This window comes from Priapulus caudatus, unplaced genomic scaffold, assembly GCF_000485595.1.
Source record: "Priapulus caudatus unplaced genomic scaffold, Priapulus_caudatus-5.0.1 Scaffold1, whole genome shotgun sequence".
In the NCBI taxonomy this organism is placed as follows: domain Eukaryota; kingdom Metazoa; phylum Priapulida; class Priapulimorpha; order Priapulimorphida; family Priapulidae; genus Priapulus; species Priapulus caudatus.
In genome coordinates, this window is record NW_014577062.1 from 862,702 (window position 1) to 879,277 (window position 16,576).

Sequence of the window (16,576 nt, forward strand, 5' to 3'; positions counted from 1 at the left end):
CCGGTCCTTGAGGTAACCTTTGTGGCTCGCTGCGTCACCAAATAAAGCTTTACTTTTCGATCCAGTTCACACATAACCATCCACAGAAATTGGCACTTCAAGTTTAAAATCTGGAGTCTTGTCCAAAGCCTCGCTCACGCATGTCCTCCTCTCCTAGGAAGGCAATCTTTTGTTTCTGTACAAAATTCAATTAATATAGATTCACAATATTCTCAGTTACAAAACACTGCATAAGTGTAACGGAAATAACAGTGACTGATTGCTGCACAAAGTTACGAGAGCAGAAATTAAAAATGAACTTTTTAACATAAGAATAGTCTACCGTCAAAACTTTTTCAGACCAGACCACTTGTAACAATATTGCGGTCACTATCAGTCTAGTAGTATTGCATAAAATATCGCTAAAGTAATTTGTACCTGCGGCAGTAGACGTTTATATTACAGGGATGGGAATGACAATTGTGTTTTCAGCTGAAAATAGCCCGGGGTCCCGCAGGGGGGGGGGATAGCGGGCGGGGAGGGGGGCAGTCAGGTCCAGGGCAAAAGCCTGGGTCAGGGGCTCTTCAGGAAGCTTTTGAATTTCACAATTTAGCAAGATAGCAAGGCTATAAAATTGCACATTAGGGACACATCAACAGACAGAATTATAGCAGAGGCATATTAAGGTACACTGCCGGAGTATATCTTGCACTGTCATTATCATAACACTAGAATTTATAATCATACATAAATTTATTCACTTCGCCAAACAAAAATATTTATGTACATTCCACACTGTCCCAAAGGCTAACCTTTATTATATAATATAGAGATTTCATTGTCCAGCGTTTCAAAATTTGTATTATGTCACTAAGTAAGATATTTTATTCAAATTATGAAACAACTTTAGGCAGCTTGTCCTGCCTGCCAGGCAAGTCTGTGAGCCCCACAGTGATCAGACATCAGGAAGGAAACGCTATTTGCTATTAGACGCAAAGGTGCCCAAAAATCCTCCTTGCGCGACGATATAATATTCCTAACACCAGGAGCTGGGGGGATGCGCGACATTATGTTTTATGCTTTTTAAAGTCACCAAAGCAAGCAGCTCGCGACAACCACCTTTGGTTATATATAGTATTATAAACAGAATTCCTTGGCGAGAAAGGAACACAAATTCGACGCTACGTTTGCCTACACGTGCAACGTACGGCAGAGCCTGGGCCGAGCTAGCGAAATTATTTTCCGATCGATCGCGTACTATATCCGGGCCTTGCGTAGCACGCGCCAGCGGCGCCACGGTGGCGCTCTCTGACGGCGGCGAGAACGCGCTCGAGGGGCTGCGATCGGCGCTGCGCGAGCTGCATCGCGCACTCTACTTCCCCGCGCGTCTCCCGTGCCCCGTCGACCTGGAGGCAGTCTTCTCGATCCAGGGCGTCATTCGCGACAGTCTGCACGATTGCCGAGAACAGTTGGTGGTAAGCGCGAAAAACAATCTGATGATGACGTCTTTCCAGCAGAAATATCCGGGACTTCTTCACTTCTTATACGTTGATAGACTGTCTCATCAGCTGACCGCTCCCAGCTTGCATGGAAGTAAAAGCGATGCACATCTAAAAGACAAGGTAAATTTCGCATGAACTTCGTATTACTGTAACTCCAGTTTATATCTCAATTCAAATTGTTTTTTTGGAGCAGTCATTATATATAGCACCTTGTTCCTACGCAATGTTGTTTTCATTCTCAACCATAGATCTTGAGATCCATCGATAGATCTTGAGACCTAGGACTGATTGCCTGGTCTATGTTCGGGTTAGTATAGTGTAGTGGCACTGTTATGCAGGTGTGGGCTGCAATGAAGCAAGCACACAAGTATCTGAAGCGAGGGTGTTCATCCAGCAGATGGAGGATGCATGACATATACTACTCGTACTTCCTCTGGTTTGAGGACGGCAGCGGGAATCCTCTGCCAGCAAACTTGGCGAACTGCAGTGCCCTGCGCCACTCAGAACCCGGCATGTTGGGTTCTGATATTTACAGGTAAAGCCTCGTGACCATGGATTTTAATGGCTATAAGGTTACAGTGCTTATCTAATAGTTCAGCATAATCTGCCCTTATTCAATCCAGAGCAACGTTTATGATCAGAACAAAAAGATTATGAAGAAATGAGCCTCACAATCAGTATCTGATAATTAGGTTCATAGAGCTTCAGTGTGCAAAATTGGTTTGACTGAGGTTAATCACATATGATTAGTGTCTGTGGAGTTGCATGCCACTACTGATTGTTGTTAACCAGTGTATAAGATTCATGTTTGTCGTTGACAGTTGTATGACACTAGTGTTTGTCGTTGACAGCTGTTGTATGACACTAGTGTGTTGTTGACAGTTGTATGACACAAGTGTGTTGTTGTTGATAGTTGTATGACACAAGTGTGTTGTTGTTGTTGACAGTTGTATGACACTAGTGTTTGTTGTTGACAGTTGTACGGCACTAGTGTTTGTTGTTGGCAGTTGCACGACACTAGTGTTTGTTGTTGACAGCTGTATGTCACTAGTGTTTGTTGTTGACAGTTGTACGGCACTAGTTTTTGTTGTTGACAGTTGTATGACACTAGTGTTTGTTGTTGACAGTTGTATGGCACTAGTGTTTGTTGTTGACAGTTGTACGGCACTAGTGTTTGTTGTTGACAGTTGTATGACACTAGTGTTTGTTGTTGACAGTTGTATGACACTAGTGTTTGTTGTTGACAGTTGTATGGCACTAGTGTTTGTTGTTGGCAGTTGTACGGCACTATGTGTTTGTTGTTTGACAGTTATGTCAGGTTTTTTTTTCATTATCTTTTATAGTAACAGGCCGAAATGCTTTTGCATGAGGGCGTGGGGAAGTGCGGTTTTGGGGGTACCCCGCCAAAATTTTTTTTTTAAATTAGATGTCTCTGAGATGGCAAGCTGGCGTATTCTGAAGCTGCCAGGTAAACAGACACATCTTGGATTAGCAGTATGCGTCCTTATTTTTCCAAATTTGCGTTTCTGCCTGGTACACCCCCTTTCAGAGTCAGCCAGAAGTTTCCAAATTATGTGGACCACGATTTGAAGTAATTAATAAGCAGTTAGACAATTAAGTACGGAAAATAGCTTACTCAAAAAGGAAAAAAAGAAGCTTCTTGCTGCAACATAACGTCCACAAATTACTCAAACTGATTTATTAGTAGTAGGATCATTAAAAACACGTCGACTTTGGAGAATAATTAGAGGCCAAACTAAATGGCAAATAAATAATTTTTTTTATTTTAAAAAAAATATACTTGAGCCAATTTAACCGGTCCCGAACAAAGCAGAGAGTAGAACGCGTCAATTCGGCGTGATGGGACGCGTTCCTAAATGGAACACTGAGTGTACGGCACTCAGTGTTTGTTGTTGACAGTCTCTGTATGCCGACACCTACAGTGTTTGTTGTTGAACAGTTGATATGGCCACCAGTGTTTGTTGTTGACAGTTAGTATGGCAACTAGTGGTTTGTTGTTGGAAACAGTTGTACGGGCACTAAGTGTTGTTGTTGTTGATTGCTGTACCGGCACTAGGTTGTTTGTAGACCAGTTGTATTTGACAACTAGGTGTTTGTTGTTGACGTTGTATGTTCACGTAGTGTTTGTTGTTGACAGTTGATATGACACTAGTGGTTTGTTTGTTGACAGTTGTATGGGCACTAGGTATGTTCGTTGACAGTGTATTGACACTAGTGTTTGTGTTTGACAGTGTGGACACGTAGTATTTTGTTGTTGACAGTTGTATGTCACTGGAGTGTTTGTTGACTGACAGTTGGATATCGGACAACTAGTGTTTGTTCGTTGACAGTTGTATGGCACTACGTGTTTGTTGTTGACAGTTTGCTTACGGCACTTAGTTTTTGTTAGTTGCAACGTTGATTGGCACACTAGTGTTTGTGTGACAGTTGTTATGGCAACTAGTGTTTTGTTTTTGACAGTTTTATGGGCAACCTAGTGTTTGTTGTTGGCAGTTGTATGACACTAGTGTTTGCTTGTTTGACAGTTGTATAAACACTATAGTTGTTTGTTGTTGACAGTTGTAATGGCACTAGTGTATTGTTGTTGGCCAGGTTGTATGACACTAGTGTTCTGTGTTGACAGTTGTATGGGCACTAGTGTTGTGTTGACAGTTTTATGCGCACTAGAAAACTGTTTGTAGGTTGACAGTTGTCATGGACACTAGTGTTTGTTGATTGACAGTTGTATGACACTAGTGTTTGCTTGTGACAGTTGTATGGCACTCAGTGTTGTTGTTGACAGTTTTATGGGGACTAGTGGGGCGTTTTTCTTTTTTTTTTTTTCTTTGTTGTTGACAGTTGTATTTCGCACTCCGTGTTATGTTGTTGGCAGTTGTATGACACTAGTCGTTTGTTGCTTGACAGTTTGTGCGGCACTAGTGTTTGTTGTTGACAGTTGTATGGCACTAGTGTTTGTTGTTGGCAGTTGTATGACACTAGTGTTTGTTGTTAACAGGCTCATGAGGCGAGAGCTGTTTGAGAGCGTGATGTTGCTGCTACGAGCTGCTGTGTCTGCACCACACCTCGCTTCCACTCACTAGGATCCTGCAGCAGTGTCAGCAGCTGGCTGCTGAACTGTGGGCTGAGTCTCACAGCGGTGCGATCAGCATGGTGCTGAATGTTCTGCGGTAAACACACACGACCTTACAGAGGCACTTACAAACACACACGACCTTACATAGGCACATAGCAAACACACACGAGCCTACTACATAGGCACGATCAAACACACACGACCTTATCATAGGCACGTACAACACCACACGACCTTACATCAGGCGACGTCACAAACACACAGCGACTTACATATGCGCACTGTAACACAGACTTACATACACTGACAAACACAGGCCTTACATAGGCATGTACAAACACACACGACCTTACATAGGCATGTACAAACACACACGACCTTACATAGGCACGTACAAACACACACGACCTTACATAAGGCACGTACAAACACACACACCTTACATAGGCACGTAAAACACACACGACGCTTACATAGGCATGTACAACACACACGACCTTACATAAGGCACGTACAAACACACACGACCTACAATAGGCATGTACAAACACACCACGACCTTACATAGGCACGTACAAACACACACGACCTTACATAGGCACGTACAAACACACACGACCTTACATAGGCACGTACAAAACACACACGACCTTTACATAGGGACGTACAAACACAACGCCCTTACATAGGCACGTACAAACACCATCACGACCTTACATAGGCACGTTACAAACACACACGACCTTACATAGGCAGCGTACAACAACACACACGCCCTCTACATAGGCGCATGTACAAACAAACACACCCTTACATAGGCACGTACAAACAGCACACGACCTTACGATAGGCCACGCTACAAACACACACAACCTTACATAGGCACGTACAAAACACAACGACCATTACATTAGGCGACGTACAAACACACACGACCTTACATAGGCACGCTTACAAACACACAGCGACCTTACATTTAGGCACGTAACAAACACACACGACCTTACATAGGCAGTACAAACACAACACGACGCTTACATAGGCACCGTCAAACACCACACGGTGCTTTACATAAGGCCACTACCAAACCACACACCGACCTTACATAGTGTCGATATGTTACAAACACACAACGACCTATACCATAGGGCCACTTTACAAACACACACAACCTTACATAGGGCACGTTACAAACACACACGACCTTACATAGGCACGTACAAACACACACGACCTTACATAGGCATGTACAAACACACACGACCTTACATAGGCACGTACAAACACACACGACACTTACAATAGGGCACGTACATAACACACACGACCTTACATAGGCACGACAAACACACACGGCCTTACATAGGCATGTTTAACAACACACACGACCTTACATAAGGCACGTACAGAACAACACGCACCTTACATAGGCGTACAACCACACCCCCCCCCCCCCCCCCCCCACGACCTTACATAGCACGTACAAACACCACACGGCCTTACATAGGGATGTTACAAACACAACGACGCTTACATAGGCATGTACAAACACACACGTACCGTACATAGGCACGTTTACAAAACCACACACGACCTTACATAGCATTGTACGCAAACCACACACGACCTACATAGGCACGTACACAACACACACGACCTTACATAGGCATGCTACAAACACACACGGGCCAATTACATAGGACGATACAAAACACACACGACCTTCAATAGGCACGTACAAACACGACACGACTTACATAAGGGCACGCTACAAACACCACACGCCTTACATAAGGCCACGTACAAACACACACGAGCCTTACATTAGGCACGTACAAACACACACGACCTTTACACTAGGCACGTACAAACACACACGACCTTACATAGGCGACATGTACAAACACACACGACCTTACATAGGCACTTACACAACCACAACGACCCTTAGCATAGCACTACAAACCACACAACCTTACATAGGCACGTACAAACACACGCCTTAACCATAGGGGACGTACAAACACACACGCCTCACATAGCGAACCGTACACAACACACACGACCTTACATAGGCATCGTACAAACACACACGACCTTACATAGGACACGAAACGGCTACTAGCACACAACACACAACCTTACATAAGGAGATACAAACACACACGACCTTCAACAGGGACGTACAAAACACACACGACCTTACATAGGGAGCTTACAAAACACACACGACCTTACATAGCGGCACGTACAACACAGCACACGACCTTACATAGCAGTACAAACCAACACACGCCCTTACATAGGCAGGTACAAACACAACACGACCTTTACCATAGGGACGTACAAACACACACCGCCTATACATAGGCACGTACGAGGAACACACACGGCCTATTACATAGGCATGTACAAACACACACGCCCTTACATAGGCACGTACAAACACACACGACCTTACATAGGCACGTACAAACACACACGACCTTACATAGGCACGTACAAACACACACGACCTTACATAGGCACGTACAAACACACACGCCCTTACATAGGCACGTACAAACACACACCTAGCGGTGAAGACACGGCAAGAAATGCCAAGAAACGCACAATGACGAACACACCCAGTAGATGACATGCACAGTGATGGAAACAACCATTCTTGAACATATTTGTTCATAAGTGTTTTACGATATTTACATTGATAGTGCTCAGATATGACCTCAGCAAGGAATAAAGTTTTGGTAGGTAGGCTTAAGGACTAGTTGCATGTTCGTGGTGAAAAGGCACATATGAACATATACTACATGTGAGTCCTGATGAAATTCTAAATATTATAAATTAAGCTGATAAATATTAATGAAATGCATTTTTCAGGAATTTTGTTTATTCATAGATGTGTAAAATGGTGCTTTATGTATGCTTTTATCAGGAGTACATTAACCTGTTGATGTACTTTTGATATTATGATGGTGCAAATTTATGTTAGAATTTATTTTATAATACTGGTAATTGACTGTGGTGGCAAATAATTTACAGAACGTATAATCTAAATAATGCTAGTCAGTCCATAAAATCTTGAACTAATATTGAATAACTTCTGAATATCTGTATATATGTAACAGAGAATGTTCTAGGCAAGCAACATGAAATATAAAATGAAGAGTAAGAAGTAAGGTAAATTGCATTATCGCAGTTATTTTTGTACTGATGTTTTACAAATTTGGTCTGTGGAGTGACTGCAAATTCGAATAGTACTAGGAATCCTAATAAAAACGTTATAATTCGTATAAAAGTGTTGTTTCTATGTGTGTTTCCTTTGCATAACTTGTGTTCTAACAAATTTGCACCCATCCTGTGTCTCACACATGGTGCTCTGCATAATAGTAATAATTAATAAACAGGCTGCAAGTAAACACAAGTAAACCGACCATCATACATTTTCGAATTAATTTATTTAAGTTAACATACGATACAGCTGCAACATAGCACATCCAGAAAAGAAAAATTCGGGAAACCAACTACGTGTTGCTGCAACATGAAAAACTGGCCTGAAAAATATTGAGATTATAAATTATGCACATCTACTTCGAATATTAAAGCGTACTATCCTAGAGATAAATTGCAAAGACGAAGGTATCCTAGAGGTATCACGCCCAAGCGAACACAACGTTTCGTTGTATCTTTATGCTTCTTCAGGTGCAAGTGGGATCCTGCGGTGCTACATGGTACCGAACAGAGGGCCTTATCATGTTCACCACTGCCTTTATCACGTCCACTTCTAACCCTGTTAGCCCCACCGTGCCGGCACATTGGCAGACAACAAGCAATAGCTGCACAGTGGGCTTCCCCTTGAATGCCCCTTTTCAAAAAATTGAATAAAAAAATTCGAAAGAAAGTGCGCAAAGAAAAGTATACTTACACAGGTGCATGCATACACACAAGTAGTTACCTCTACTTTAGTAGATACTAACTAACGTGAGGGAAGTGAAGCTGAGTGCTACCTTTTTTTATAGATAAACGTATTTACTGCCTTGCCATTCCAAGTTGAATTATTTACCTTATTACTCCATACGTTTGTACAATAATTGTCTGTATGTCAACACTCATTTGAAAGGACAGTCGGCTGGTAACAATCCATATATATTAAAAGGGAACAACATTCCGATTGTTACAATTTTAACCCAATACTGCATACCCAACACAACAAAAATTCTATGCAACATGCTTCAGACGAAAGGGGTCAGTATATCTAAGTATATCTACACATCCCATGATAAAAATGTTTTTTGTTGATAGTTACAGAAGGAGTTCACTCACAATCACACGTTGGTTAAACAACATGGTGGTGCTTCATACAAATCCCAGCTAATGGCAACCAATCTCATAGTAATTACTGATGACCAATCCACTGGAATTTGGGGAAATTACAGATAACTATTGTGGACGAGGGAGGGTGGGACTTTCCATGCAATATGCATGTGCACGAGCTTTCCTAAATGACCACCTTGTCCTTCATCCAGTTGACAATTTTCTCTTTAAGTTCGGTAGCTAAAATCATAAAATTAATGACAGTCTAAGTCACAATCATCAATATACAAATATTTTGAACATTTAATAAGCATTACAACAATAGAAAGTTAGTTGGGAAATGTGAGATTATGTAGAATAATTCCACTGACATTTCTCAGCAACAAAAAACTTCCGATGCAGCTTCTTTTTTATTTCTAACTTACCGGGTTCTAGCATGTCTTCAGTGAGTGGTTGTCTATTAAATGGATCTGTTGAGGAATTTAGTAGATGCCTCAGTATTATGGGTCGATCCATTATTGTACCACTAGGTGGCAGCACAACTGGATCTACCATAATGGTATCCATTAGTGGGTCTGGAAGAAATAGCATCAGTATCTTAGGCACTTAATTATAATTTTAACAAACGTTTAGCAATTTATCATTTGATCCTATTTTGTGTATATGTCATGTGTGGAATGAAATGCTGTGTTTATTCAGCTTACCTCTGAATTCATCTGGGGCATCACTGTAGTCAATATCCTTTTTCAACTTGGCAATCAAAATTGTATCTATTTTCGATGAAAGATGGCGGAACTGTGCAATCTCTGCCTCCGTCTTGATCAAGGATCTAGTCATCCTAACCACTGCATCATCAAATAACTCCTTCCTATAAGACCTCTGAAATACATCAGATATTATTACAATTACATTTTCCAAATACACTGTGGAATATTACATGTATGCATCTACTATACTGACAATAATATTAAGAAATAACCGATGTCAGATTTAATATTTAAATACAGACACTAAGGAAATCCCCACACAAATAAGACAAGTCACTGATGAGATTATATTGTCCCTTTGAAGAGAGGAAACTGGGTAGGATCAGCTGTTGGCTGCACTACATCATTACTTAAGGCATTGATTCTCTCGCGTTTTATTGAATGTGTTCTCTGCAAATAAATGTTTACTGCATTTGGGATCAGATAATTTCACATATCAAATAACCAGACTGTTAACTTTTTAATTTGGATTTGCAGTTTGTTTTGTTTCATTGATAAAAGGAACAAAATGAAATAGAAACCATGGCAACTAAATCCTCTATACCTTACTGCATATTTGGGATCAGTTCGCGTATCAAACGTAGTAACCACGATGGTAGCTTGCTTGAACATTGGATTTGTAGAATACTTGTTTTGCCGATACAAGAAACAGAATGGAACGGGAGCCTTAGCAAGCTCTTTGCTTCAATGGACCCCGGCTATTTTCAGCTGAAAACACAAATTGTCATTCCCATCCCTGTATATAAACGTCTACTGCAGGGTACAACACTTAGCGATATTTAGCAACACTAGACTGATAGTGACCCAATATTGTTACAAGTGGCTGGTCTGAAAAAGTTGACTGTAAGATCTAATTCTATGTTAAAAAGTATCATTTTTAATTGTCTGCTCTCGGTACTTTGTGGCAGCATCAGTAACTGTTATTTCCGTACACTTATCTGCAAGTGTTTTGTAACTGGAGAATTATGGTGAATTCTATTATTAATTTGGAATTTTTGTACAGAAACAAAAGATTGCCTTCCTAGGAGAGGAGGACATGCGTGAGCGAGGCTTTGACAAGACTCCAGATTTTAAACTTGAAGTGCCAATTTCTGTGGATGGTTATGTTGTGAACTGGATCGAAAGTAAAGCTTTATTTGGTGACCCAGCGAGCCACAAATGTTACCTCAAGGACCAGTTCTGGAGCTATTGGAATAGATTTGGACCTGGCCTTGTAATATATTGGTTTGGCTTCATTGATGAGCTTGACACAAACAGAGACAAAGGCATATTACTGTTCGACAAATTTCCTGAAAACTTTGTGTATTTTGATGCTTCGTCACTGACTTAGTGGATTATCGTGTTTGTTGACTTGACAGGTACCTGACTGCTTAGTCGGGCAATAAATCTGTGCACAGCTGCACTTTCTGTTATACGCTCTTTGCACTGCGACGACCGGTAAAGGATGAAAGGGCTGTTTATCTTCAGTGATGTCAATGACATCGTGTTCTTTCACGGCGACGACGAATTTGTTGATTACATCAACGAGAGAGCGAAAGAGCTGAAGCTGCTGGACCCGGGATTGATGGACGAGGGGAGCGAAGAGGTCGATCTCACCGTGCTGCTGCAGCTGTTCAGCCCCATGGTCGTGTCGCACCGCTTCATGCAGCAGCAGCTGCAGCAGCCGTACATGTGCCTGCGCACGGAGAACAACTTCCTCTTCACGTTCCGGCAGTTCTCCGGGCAGCTGTACATGGCCGCGAACGGCGACGGCGACGAGACGGACGCGTTCCTCGCGCGCAAGCTCTCCACGCTCCACCACATACTGCTCTTCCTCTACGGCCACGCCGCCGGCGCCATCGTCAAGCCCGAGCGCACGAGTGAGCGGCGGCAGCGCTGGAGCTTCGTTGCCGCGCTGCTCGCGACCTGGGCCGACCTGCAGCGGCACGAGCAGGCGTTCATGGCGGACGCCGTCGAGCGGCTGCGCTCGAAGCAGGCGCTGAGCGCGCGCACGGTGCGGCTCGCCGAGACCGCGCTCGGCAAGCTGCGCTCGAGCGTGGACGCGAGCGCGCACCACGCGCTGCTTGTCGTCGACACCAAGCTGCTCGCGCAGTACTCGTGCGGCGGCGCCGCGGGCCTGCACGCGTCCGACATGCTGATGCTCGTCGCGCTGCTGCAGAGCTGCTTCGCGGGTGAGCGTCGGCACGGCAGCGGCTGCAGCAGCCTCTCAGACAGCGGCGGCGAGCGCTTCTACACGCCGGCGGCGTCGCCGCGTCGCGCGTCCCCCGCCACGTCGCCGCGTCGCGCGTCCCCCGCCGCGTCGCGGCTTGAGCTCGACGCGATGTTCGTGCCGAACGCCGACCTCTCGCTCAATTACTCGCACACGTGGTCGGACCTCGACGCCGAGTTCTCGCGCAGCGGCGGCCGCTCAACGACGCAGAGCCCGCGGCTGAGCGTCTCCGAGGACGACTACCAGTGCGTCGGCGTCTACCTGTCCGGCGGCGCGGCGGCGTGCACGCCCGCCGTCGCTCACTGTCTGCGCGTCGCCGCCGGCATCTCGCTCGTTGTCGTCGGCAACAACGAGCGCGACCGCACGCCCGCAGCAATCGCCGCGTCGCTGGCCGCCATCGACGACCTCCTGCGACTGCGCACGACAGCGGCAGGGGGCGCCGCCGAGCCGCTCGAGAAGAGCGTGCGCCAGGTGCTGGATGCGAGGAGGCGGGCTGCCGGCTACGAGGCGCCGGAGAAGGTGTGGCGCGGCGTGCAGGCCGCGAGGGACGCGGTGCTGGCCGCCGGCGAATCAAACACTTCATTCACATACCAAAAATGAGCAAAATCCGTTGAACCTGAACTGACTTAGTGGCAATTCCTATTTTTGCCAAAAAATTGCCGTGGCTCGAAAGTACGTCGACTGGTGTAATACAGAAGGAAAGAGAAGATGATAACAATAACGATAAAGCAGACAGAAATATGAGAATTGTATAATAACCGAATGTAGGCAGAATTAGGGGCAGGCCCTTTGTGTAAACGCAGGTCCACAACGCGCGTTGACCGCGTACGTGGTAGCCAATGAGAGAGCAACCCACGCAGCGTGACCATAACCTAAAACAATAGGACGCAGTATAAAAACCTTTGTCCACGCAGCCCGGGCACCTCAGTCGTCTCTGCTATTTGCTGATTAACACAACTACGTCTTACTGTTTACTGCCGCTACCAACGTTTGATATGTAAGTTCTGTTTGTATGCCGCGTACACATCTGTACACGTTCTGCTCATTACATGGGCACATATTATATGTTATCGTCATTCTTGATCAGTAAAGATGTTTGTGCTTTAACCACGTACCTGCATCGTTCAGTAACTTGTGTATGATGCGTTCAGCGATATCTCTAATAATATACGTAGCCCACTCATACGATCACGGATAACAGACGGCTAAGGAAGTCATTATTACACTGGCGTGCTCCAAAATAGGACGTTCAAACCTCTCCCATAGCAGTAACAACTACACCCAATTTCAAACATGTGGGTCAAACGGTTCCTGAGTTATCGTTAACCGTAGCCAAATGTTGACGGAAGGACGGACGAACGGACGGACGTACGACGGACGACGACCCATGGCAATAGCTCAGCTTGACGATGTCAAGGTGAGCTAAAAATTTAGCAAATGTTTTTTGGTTTGGATTAGTTTGTTAATCAACACGGAACAGATTACTACAGATTAACCATTCGAACCTACGCAGACTCGTCTCATTGCGTTTTAGATTTTAACATCTTACTAATACTGTTCAATGAATAAAACATCATTACGCTTGTACTTATTTAAAAAAAAAACTAATGAAACTTTCACACAAAAGAAAACTATTACGCAATTAAAGATCAACCTTAAAATCGTAAATTTCTATTGTTTCGGCTGCTTACACGAGATTGCTTGTCCCACTCTTCTTTATTCTCCATCATCGACTGGATTTCGTTGATCTTTTTTAGCGAATCCAAGCTCTCATCCAAGAGGAATGTCGTGTCGTTCATGAGCATGTTGACGAACCTCACAAATTGCTTACCAGACCTATAGGAGGCATCAAGCATCCTCAGTCAGTTGCAAATCCATTACTTCACACTATAGTTTTTTTCATCGTGGTAACTACAAATATATACTCAATGATATACGTATAACACATTATATAATACATAACAAACGTGGGCATTTGCATATACATATACCAAAGTAGAAGTATTGAAGAATATGAAATCAGCATATGTAAATAACCAAAAGACCAATAGTATGCTAAATTTAGAAATTCATTTGAAGAATATTAAATAAGCATATGTAAATAACCAGAAGACCAATGGTATGCTAAATTTCGAAATAAATTCAATTGGTTAGAAAAGCCTTCTATATCTTACTCACGCTGACTCCTGAATGGTTGCTTGCTGATGGCCAGGATTCTGCCACAGTCCCTTGAAGATGACACTTATGTGGTAGCGAATGCTGAACTTATCATAAAACTCACTACTTGCTCCTGTTGTCTCAATATCTGCAGCAACAAACATGACAGCAGGGTAACCAATGTTAAGAACCCTCAGCATTCTAGCAATCAACACACTGGCATTGCATGCACTCACTTACACCAAGTTTTAACACAGCAAACAAAGTAATAACGGACAGAGATTTTGCATCACGATAAAATAGGTATCAAGGATGCTACATTCCACATTTTAATAGGCTGATGCCATCAAGAAACGAGTGTAAATGTAACAGCATGTTCAATGAGGATTCGCTGCAGGAGCTGCAGAAGAAAGTGAATGTAAGCAGAAGTGTCACAGCAGTAAGTTAGAAGGAAGTGAGACACAGTGGCAGGGTAAGTGACCTGGTTTTGGTACGCTGCGCACCTTCTCCCCAAGATGTGTAAGTAGACCATGTTTGGTCACGCTAGGTCAATTACGAGTCGAGTTATAGAGCGGAAGGGAAAGTGTTTGCGGTGGCGGCGGCGGCTGGAGAGACATGAAACCATAGTATCCCCGCCGACTTCGTCGCGGGGGATACAATTACCACTGAATTATTACTGAAATCAGAGAAATTAGTCTGAGATTTTTTTTAGGTCTAGCGATCGTGTATATGCTACTTGCAGCAGGAAGGCATATTCTCACCGGCCGCAGGAATGCGTGCTGAATGTGTTTAGTAAGATAGTGAAGCAGATCGACCGTCTCCCTGGCTAGCGTCAGGTATGACCGGCACTGGCGCTCCTCGCTCGATAGCGCCCTCTGTCTGTTCTGCTGCTGATCCTGCAAATGCCAACATCATGAGCCGAAGAATGAAAGTGTCAATGACACTGTAGCTCACCACAAAAAAGGACACAAATGAGTGAGTGAGTAGAAGTCAGTTTTAATTGAGCAACCATCAACGTACATTATAGAAACGAAAAGTATATATGGGAGAACTCCCATTATATACTCTTGATAATTATGTGTAATTTTTTATGTGAAAATAAATCTTTGAGATGGGAAAGTCTGAGATGTGGGCGAGTGATGGCGTTACACCTAAATGATCGCCATTTAACATTTTTATAATATTCAGATTTAGGCACTGCCTAAAAGCGGAGCTCCCGATGTGTAACGTGTAAGATTGAGAAGATACGCTTATTCCACGTAGCTGCTATATACCACGTGACAATGGTGTTTCCCTACTCATAACACAACTTTTGTCAAAGGTTAATTGATTGCATGGAAGTGTTTACTTCGTATGAGTTTTTCTAGGCGGTAGCACACGGTTGCCATCTGTATATCGCAATAATAATTTATAAACAAAAATGAATCACAATTTGTGACGGTAGATAGCGCTATACCCGCTTTGATGTTTCTTAGCGATGGCGTTCGAAATATAATAATAGTAGGTTATGCGCGTCTGACATGTTTTGTAAAACACTTACTCTAATATAGACGTTTATCGCAGGGTGGAGAGGAAATAACCAATTTTTGCATTAAAGATATTGTCAATGAAATCTTGTAAAACGAACAAGACGAGTGTGACACCACAGACTGTTATCTGCTGTGTCTATATAATATGCTATATAATGCCAAAACCTACCTAATTTGCATAATAAAAAAAAATACAAACACTTCATTCCCATACCAAAAATGAGCAAAATTCCGTTGAACCTGAACTGACTTAGTGGCAATTCCCATTTTTGCCAAAAAATTGCCGTGGCTTAAAAAGTACGTCGGACTGGTGTAATACAGAAGGGAAAGAGAAAGATCATAATGATAACGAAAATGCACAGCAACAGAAATATGAGAATGTATAATAACCGAATTGTAGCAGAATTAGGGGCCGAGGCCCTTTGTGTAAACGCAGGTCCACGACGCGAGTTTGAGCCGCGTACGTGGTAGCCAATGAGAGAGCGACCCACGCAAGCGTGACCATTAACCTAAAACAATAGGAAGGGTATGCAGTATAAAAACCTTTGTCCACGCAGCCCGGGCATCTCAGTCGTCTCTGCCATTTGCTGATTAACACAACTACGTCTTACTGTTTACTGCCGCTACCAACGTTTGATATGTAAGTTCTGTTTGTATTCCTGGCGTACACATCTGTACAGCGTTCTGCCTCATTACATGGGCACATATTATATGTTATCGTCATTCTTGATCAGTAAAGATGTTTGTGCTTTAACCCCGTACCTACATCGTTCAGTAACTTGTGATGTATGCGTTTCAGCGATATCTCTATATATAGTTACGTAGGCCCACTCATCGATCATCACGGAAATCAGACGGCTAAAGGAAGTCATTATTACACTGGCGAGTCTAGCGTGCTCCAAAATAGGACGTTCAAACTCTCCCATACAGTAACAACTATACCCAATTTTCAAAACATTGTGGTCAAACGGTTCCTGAGTTTACGTTAATCGTAGTCCAAAATGTTGACGGAAGGACGGACTGGT

The 16,576-nt window shown here is 43.5% G+C and overlaps 2 protein-coding genes across 2 annotated transcripts in view; one reads left to right on the plus strand and one right to left on the minus strand.

Moving 5' to 3' along the window:
* The first annotated feature begins 843 nt into the window (after positions 1–843).
* Positions 844–4,723, plus strand: LOC106808391 (Hermansky-Pudlak syndrome 1 protein homolog). Its single transcript, XM_014811130.1, has 4 exons — positions 844–853; positions 1,258–1,601; positions 1,820–2,016; positions 4,498–4,723. Exons 1-4 carry the CDS (start codon positions 844–846, stop codon positions 4,580–4,582), a joined length of 636 nt encoding a protein of 211 aa, XP_014666616.1. The 3' UTR covers positions 4,583–4,723.
* Positions 4,724–8,014: 3,291 nt separating this feature from the next.
* The window catches only part of LOC106808464 (ubiquitin conjugation factor E4 B-like), a 30,567-nt gene continuing 22,005 nt past the window's right edge, over positions 8,015–16,576 (minus strand). Inside the window, exons 20-27 of the mRNA XM_014811233.1 lie at positions 14,044–14,170; positions 13,524–13,701; positions 12,169–12,420; positions 11,083–11,859; positions 10,822–10,899; positions 9,594–9,768; positions 9,315–9,464; positions 8,015–9,129 (exon numbers count right to left, since the gene is read on the minus strand). Of these exons, the coding sequence (XP_014666719.1) occupies positions 9,074–9,129; positions 9,315–9,464; positions 9,594–9,768; positions 10,822–10,899; positions 11,083–11,859; positions 12,169–12,420; positions 13,524–13,701; positions 14,044–14,170 (1,793 nt within the window). The 3' untranslated portion in view covers positions 8,015–9,073. The remainder of the gene's footprint in view (positions 9,130–9,314; positions 9,465–9,593; positions 9,769–10,821; positions 10,900–11,082; positions 11,860–12,168; positions 12,421–13,523; positions 13,702–14,043; positions 14,171–16,576) is intronic.

Excerpts from the sequence above, each read along its gene's own strand:
- LOC106808391 (XM_014811130.1), top strand. Across the intron at positions 1,602-1,819 it reads ATGCACATCTAAAAGACAAG|GTGTGGGCTGCAATGAAGCA; the intron begins GTAAATTTCGCA and ends ACTGTTATGCAG. Across the intron at positions 2,017-4,497 it reads TTGGGTTCTGATATTTACAG|GCTCATGAGGCGAGAGCTGT; the intron begins GTAAAGCCTCGT and ends TGTTGTTAACAG.